At 38.7% G+C, this 7,504-nt stretch overlaps 1 protein-coding gene across 1 annotated transcript in view; it reads left to right on the forward strand.

Moving 5' to 3' along the window:
• Window positions 1–3,233, forward strand: part of SHC4 (SHC adaptor protein 4) — a 128,259-nt gene extending 125,026 nt beyond the window's left edge. The window contains exon 12 of the mRNA XM_015063445.3: window positions 371–3,233. Within this exon, the coding sequence (XP_014918931.3) occupies window positions 371–526 (156 nt within the window). The 3' untranslated portion in view covers window positions 527–3,233. The remainder of the gene's footprint in view (window positions 1–370) is intronic.
• The last annotated feature ends 4,271 nt before the right edge of the window (window positions 3,234–7,504 follow it).

Here is a 7,504-nt window from a genome sequence, read left to right on the forward strand (position 1 = left end):
TGCTTGCTGGGTCAAAATTGTAATCCTGGGATTCATGCTTGTGTATACAGTTAAATATTTATAGGAATGGTGACATGATAGAATATATCAAATAGTAACGTGGCAAACAGGTTGGTTGTAAATTTGAACTGTGTGACAAATGTTTACCATTTTTCTGATTGGGACAGAAAATTGCTTTAAAAAGGTAATGAGGAATGAGAAAATTGTTTACTAAGGGATATAGAGTTGGAAAGTACCTTTCCTTTTTTTCTTTTTTTCATTCAGCCCAAGTATCTCATTCAAGGATATGTCTGTTTTTCCTCCTGATTGTTTACATCTTTTAGGGGAGCTATTATCATTTAACCTAAGGACTTTGTGCTTCCTTTTCAAGGTAAGGACCAAGGATCATGTGTTTGATAATGTTGGCCACCTTATCAGATACCACATGGATAATAGTTTGCCAATCATCTCTTCTGGAAGTGAAGTAAGCCTTAAACAGCCAGTGAGAAAAGATAATAATCCAGGACTTCTGCATTCCAACAAATGACAATATGGAAGTACCATCACACTGATATTTCAAGAAAGTTCATTTTGTGTTAGGATACAAAGATAATCCAAACTTGGTTGATAGATAAAATAGAGCACAATCTGTGAACTACATTTTCCCAAGAGCATCATGGACTATATCCTTTATATGATAAAGAATTAACACAGATCAATCTTCAGAAAGTGAAAATCAGAAAAGGGGAAGAGGATTGGTCCGTCTGAGAAGAAATTATCATATGCACGGATGTCACTTTTTAAGGCCATATTGCATCGATAGCAAGCTAAAAGCACAATTAAAATTTCCCATGCTAGAGACTACCTGGATGAACTGCTGGGGCAGTGGTATGTGCCTTTCAACTTGATAATTTGGGGACATTTTCATATTGGGGAGATTAGTTCTAAGTGTCTTCATATTCTATAACTATAGAACTATTTGCCAAAAAAAAAAGTTTTTCCTTGTTACAAAAATAAGACGCAATTTGCTGGATAGTTATTGACTTTATCAGATTTTCTGTTTAGTAGCACTTTCACTACAATGATCAAATAAATTTGACATTGAATTTGGATGGTGTCTATGCCAGTGGAATCAAAACAAAAACCACTGAAAGCATTGGTCTGTTTCATTGGCCTGTCTCATTTACTAGCCAAGGGTTGGGGCCTAAATTCTTTGGCCTAGTATTTCTCAGTCTTTGCTATTTGGACACTTTGTATGCAGCACAGAGCAAGCTGAAGAACCCAAATCTATCAGTCATTTCTGATTCCATCGTGGTTCTCCCCCTTTCCCTCCCCTTCCCCTCCCACAAAGGAAGCTCATGCGTGCATGGATTTAAAACACGGCAGACAAACCAGTGTTCTTCATATTCAATATCCAAATTGGTTTCATTCTTATTAAAGTATTGACTCTATTTGAAAGTATGGAGAAATATCCTCTTGATTGACTGTGACTGAATCTACATGTATCCTTAGCATCTTTTCTAGATATGATCAGACAAAATGCAGAAGGGAGAAGACATATTGAATGAAGCAGTTGGAAGGGTTTGCCACATGTAAGTACACTGGTGATCTGAGGGTATAATTAAGTGTTGTGTAGAGAAAAGTGCTGGACAGTTTTCTCTATGTGACTGTGAGCGAGCTGCTAAACCTATCTGGACGCCCATTTCCTTGTCTATGAAATAAGGGAATTGGGCTAGGTGAATTTAGAAGTCTATCTCAGCTGTAACATAAGTCTATAAAAAGCAAGTTTTCCATTTATTAGGGGTCGGTGTTGATAATCAGTTTGTGTCATTAAGACAAAAGCTTGAGCTTTTTCCTTTAGCCTGCGTCTGTACTCCCAGAACAAATGGCACAACTGAAATCAACATTTAGGTAGCAGAGACCCCAAGCCTTTAGTCAAAGACATTGAACCTTTGGAGTGCTATCAGGATGATGGTAGAAGTGGATTTGGTTGTTTGGAGTAGAAGAAAACTACTTCAGTCTTTTAGTCACCTTTGCATATAATGGTTTGGCCATGACTTTGGGGTGTTTTTTTTAGCCCGAGTAATCTGGACAGTTGCCTTAACCCCACTTCATTTTGGCTCTGTAGATACAACTTAACCTTTGTAATTGCGATATATTTGCTAAGTTTTAAATAAAATACAAGAAAATTTTTTTGGGTAGAAATCATCAGAAACCAAGTGCACTGAACTCTAATATTTTTCTGTAAAGGTTTATGATTTTATTCTACTTCTACTGCCACTGATTGCATAGGTAGGTTTGTTTCCTTTTATACAACTAGAAAATAATGTCTCTTTCATCAGTTTTCCATATACCTTGGTTCTTGATTGTCCATCCTCACAAAGGGGGTTAGCATGAGTGTAGATCATAGAAATTTATGGGTGATCCAGTCACCTTTCAGAGACAGAGCAGGGTTGTGGTCTCAGTCTGTTTGAAAAGAGTGTTAACTGGGTCACAAGAAAAAGTTTCTGATACAAATAGATGCCAAGAGTATAAATGATGTGAGTAGCACATGGGCACTGGTACATGAGGCACCAGTACATGGAAAATCCGTGTTTGACTGTAATGTTATAGTAGTTAGATAAGCAAATAATGCACTTACCAAGTACCACAGACACAGTTAAACCAGAATGAAACAGCAGAAGAAATGTTTGATTGCATGCTATTTTAATGACACACATTTATCTTCATCTGTTTTAAAGTGGAAATCCATTTGCCTATAAAATACCTGTAAACAACTTTTCAAAAAAAAATAAATGATTATTTCTTTGTGACAATTCACGGTATTTATGTCTGATGTTTGGGATGTGGAAAATTTATTTGCAGGATCCTGATCCTAACCGGAAACAGATGGCTCACTTAAATTGGGTAATTTGAGGAGAGTTTAATAAAGGGACTATTTACAAAGGTGTGGGCAGAGTATGGGGAAACCACCAGGGAGAATGAGGTGCCCTGGGGCTAGCGAATGGATAAGTGGAAAGCACAGTAACAGAATCTGGAGAGAGAGAGCTGTGGAAAGACTGCCTTTTTAGGAGGTGTGGCCTCCAGTGGAGGGACTCCCACAGCCCTGGTGACCCCACAGTGAGGAGGCTGGGGACATTATACTGAACGGAAGAAAGAGCCTTTTCAACAAATGGTATTGAAGTAATTGGACATCTGTAGGCAAGAGAACAAATCTCACACTTCACATAAACATTAATTCAAATGGATTATGGATTTAAACATCAAATGTAGGGGCGCCTGGGTGGCTCAGTCGGTTGGGCGTCTGACTTCAGCTCAGGTCACGATCTCGCGGTCCGTGAGTTCGAGCCCCGCGTCGGGCTCTGGGCTGACAGCTCAGAGCCTGGAGCCTGTTTCGGATTCTGTGTCTCCCTCTCTCTCTGCCCCTCCCCTGTTCATGCTCTGTCTCTCTCTGTCTCAAAAATAAATAAACGTTAAAAAAATTAAAAAAAAAAAACATCAAATGTAAAACTATGAGACTTTTAGGAAAGAAAAGCACAGGAGAAAATCTTTAGGATATAGGGCCAGGCAGAGTTTTTAGACTTGATATGATCCATTAAAGGAAAAATGAGTACATTGTATTTTATCAAAATAATAAATTTTTATTCTGTGAAAGACTCTGTAAAGAAGATAAAGGGCAAACTATAGACTGGGAAAAAATATTTGCAAACCACTTATCCGACAGAGGGCTAGTATCTAGAATGTATTAAAAAAAAAAAAGCCCTCAAAACTCAACAGTAAAAACATCTCATTGGAAAGTGGACAAAAAACGCGAACAGACAATTCACTGAAGATACACAGATGGCAAGCAAGCACATGAAATGTGTTCAAAATCATTAGCCAGTCAGGTCAAAATCATTAGCTCACGGTTCGTGAGATCAAGTTCTGTGTCAGGCTCTGCACTGACAGCACAGAGGAGCTTGCTTGGGATTTTGTCTCCCTTTCTCTCTTCCCCTTGCGTGTGCACACACACACACATACACACTCTCTCTCAAATAGGTAAACTTTAAAAAAAATTGGGGCACCTGGGTGGCTCAGTTGCTTGAGCGTCCGACTTCAGCTTGGGTCATGATCTCATGGTTCATGAGTTTGAGCCCCACTTTGAGCTCTGTGCTGACAGCTGGGAGCCTGGAGCCTGCTTCATATTCTGTCTCCCTCTCACTGCCCCTCCCCCATTCACGCTGTCTCTCTGTCTCTCAAGAATAAATAATAAAACATTAAAAAAATCATTAGCCAGTAAGGAAATGCAAATTAAAATCACAATTAAATATTACTATACACGTATCTGAATGGATAAATGAAAAATGTTGACAATACCAAATGCTGGCTCAATGAGGAGGAAGTCGGTCACACATCCATTCCTGGTGAAAATGTAAAATAGTACAGCCACTCTGGAAAGCAGTTTGGTAGTTTATTTAAGAAACTAAACGTGCAGCTAACATTCGACCCAGTAATTCTGCTGGGCTTAGATCACAGAGAAAAATGAAAACTTACGTTTATACAAAAACTGGGACAGAAATTTTTAGAGTAGCTTTGTTTGTAATGACCTAAAACTGGCAACATCCCAGATGTTTCTTCAATGGGTGAATGGATAAACAAACTGTAGTACAGGCATACCATGAAACACTAGTCAGCAATGAAAAGGAATAACCTGCTGATGCATACAACTGAGCTGAATCTCCAGAGAATTATGCAGAGCAAAAAAAGCTGATCCCAAAATGTTACATACTATAGTCCTTACTTTAGGTAAGGACTGTATTTATGTAACCTTCTTGAAATGATAAAATTATGGAAATGAAGAATAGATTAGGTATTAAGGAGGGAGCAAGTGTGGGGAGGAAAGTGGGTACGGTTATAAAAGGGCAACATGAGGAATCCTTGTGTGATGTAATTGTTTTTTGATTTTTGACTGTATCAATGTGGATATCGTGGTTGTGATAATGTATTATAGTTTTGAAAAAGATGTTATTATTGGTGCAAACTGGATAAAGCTTAAAGATCTCCCTGTATTGTTTCTCACAACTGCATGTGAATGTGCAATTTTTCCAAAATAAAAAGTTTAATTTAAAAAAGGTTTGGGGGTAAAACTACTTTCATGTTGGCACTTTCGCTGAATGTGGTGGTAGGATCATCTTGGTTCTCTTAGGTCCTGTCATGTCAGGACTAGGAGGGGTCATCAGGATGAACTGCATGAAGCCACCTTCATGAAGGGCCTCAAACATGTTTGATATCACCTCTGGAGATACGCTGACAAGATCAAAAGATGGCAAACACAGATGTCATGCCAGACATTGCCAGCTCTGCCCAGCCCCTCTCAGATTCCTGGAATCATTTCTGCATGCCCCACTGCCGGCCTCTGTGTGTTTTGCTAACTGCCTGCAGAGTGACTGACTTCTGTTTCTGGGCACAGCCTCAGGTAAGGGGAGCTGCTTTGAGTCACCAGCCAGAAGTGCCTGTGAGTTTCCTTCTCCTCTTCCTTGCCACCATCACTAGTGCAAGAGTGGGAAAGCCTGCCTGTCTTGTCCCATCCTGATTAAACTCCAGAGCTCCCTGTGGGGTCTGACTGGCTGGCACATCTCCTGAAAGCACGTGCCTACTTGGCTTTTCCCTTTTCTGTCCTGCTTCCTCATTCCCTAACAACTTTCTCTGGGAAGCCCTTCCTTAATAAATCCTATCTATGCACTCAAATTTCCATCCCAAGTTTCACTTTTGAGAACCTAACCGAAGGCAGAAGAACATCAAATAACTTTAACCATGTGTCCCATTACTGGACTAAGTGTTCAAATACATGAACATTTTAAAGAAATCCTGTAATTTTCAGGGTGCCTGGGGCTCAGTGGGTTAAGCGTCAGACTTTGGTTCAGGTCATGATCTCAGTTTGTGAGTTAGAGCCCTATGTCGGGCTCTGTGCTGACAGCTCAGAGCCTAGAGCCTGCTTCAGATTCTGTGTCTCCCTCTTTGTCCCACCCCCACCTGCTCGCTCTCTCTCTCTCTCTCATAAATGAATACACATTAAAAAAATAAAAAATAAATCTTATTTTCTTATGGTAGCATCACATCGTATCTCATTAACCTGCTTTGAACGTGTTATGTAAGCATTTCAAATACACACCAATCTTATGATCTTGTTTTGGTACTTCTTTCTTTCCTTTTCAACCTACTGTTTCAAGTAACAGAAGCAATATGGCATCTGGGAGGGTCCGCATTTCACATTCAAATATAATTTTTGCAGCCTTGGATCTTTATCAAATGGTCGCCATCACTTCTTCTGATAGGTTTTCTGATTCAAAACCTTGGTGTGAATCCTAAACATTAAGTTCAGGCAATTGGCTCTCACACTTTTGACCAAAGACCACAGAAGGGGTGAAAGACCTATTACCCCACATAACTTTCATCCCTCAACCCCCCTTTTTATTTGTTTGTTTGTTTGTTTGTTTAGGTAGTGGAAAAATAACTCAATGACAAGAAAGAACTGAAGAGGAATGATAGGAATTGCTTATTTACTTTTAAGGGAGAAATACCATTCATATGATTTTATATTCCAAAATACTGCCCTATGAACTTTTCAAAAAATGAGTAATTTTATCACTTTCCTTGATAGTGTGTTGTCAGTTATTTAAACAGAACAAATTTATACCTAACACATTTCCAGAGAGTATAAGCAAACTTCAGAGGAATTACAAATTGATGACTTTGCTAATAGATGACTAATGACAAAAATGGAACCTGAACTTGGATATTATTTTAAAGTCATTATAGGAAAAGTGGAAATTCATGTATTAAAATAGTTCCACAGTACACACAGTTGAGTTAACCAAACAGCTTACAACAAATTTAATTGATAATAAGCCAAGCAAAGATAGTTCATAATTAAGATGTGGGAATAATAACCCTTAAAACCCACAATTGCCTGGGAATGACCCTAATATTTATGCCCTTCTCCCAAAAGTATTTCAGTTATCTTCAAGTATGCACAAGCAGGAGTTTTATAATGCTGCACATAGAAGTGATGAAAACCGTTCTTGGTGAGCTTAAATAATGTGACACTTGTAACAAATTCTAAGCATTAATAACCCCTCATTACCTTACTTGGTATATTCCTAGTAGGTAAACTTTAGTTGTATATAAAAATAAAAGCCTATAAAATTGTAAGTTATTTTCCCATGAGAACTGAAGAAACTGTTGTGGTTGGTATCATTTAATGAACCGTCTGGAATATCCTTGAGGTCCAGCAGTGGGCCGTGGATCATACTTGGAGAATCACTGGTTTAGACTTTTCAGATACGATCTATTGTCACAGATGCATCTTAGTCATAAATGTTTGGTTCCAAGGAATGAAAACTCACGTGCATTAACTTCCTGGGGCTCCTGCTACAAAGTACCACAAACGAAGTGGCTTAAAACAAGAAAATTTATTCTCTCACAGTACTGGAGGCTAAAAGTCTGAAATCAAGGTGTTGGCAGGACCATGTTCCTTCTGAAGGTT

Source organism: Acinonyx jubatus, chromosome B3 (genome assembly GCF_027475565.1).
Source record: "Acinonyx jubatus isolate Ajub_Pintada_27869175 chromosome B3, VMU_Ajub_asm_v1.0, whole genome shotgun sequence".
NCBI classification, from domain to species: Eukaryota; Metazoa; Chordata; class Mammalia; order Carnivora; family Felidae; genus Acinonyx; species Acinonyx jubatus.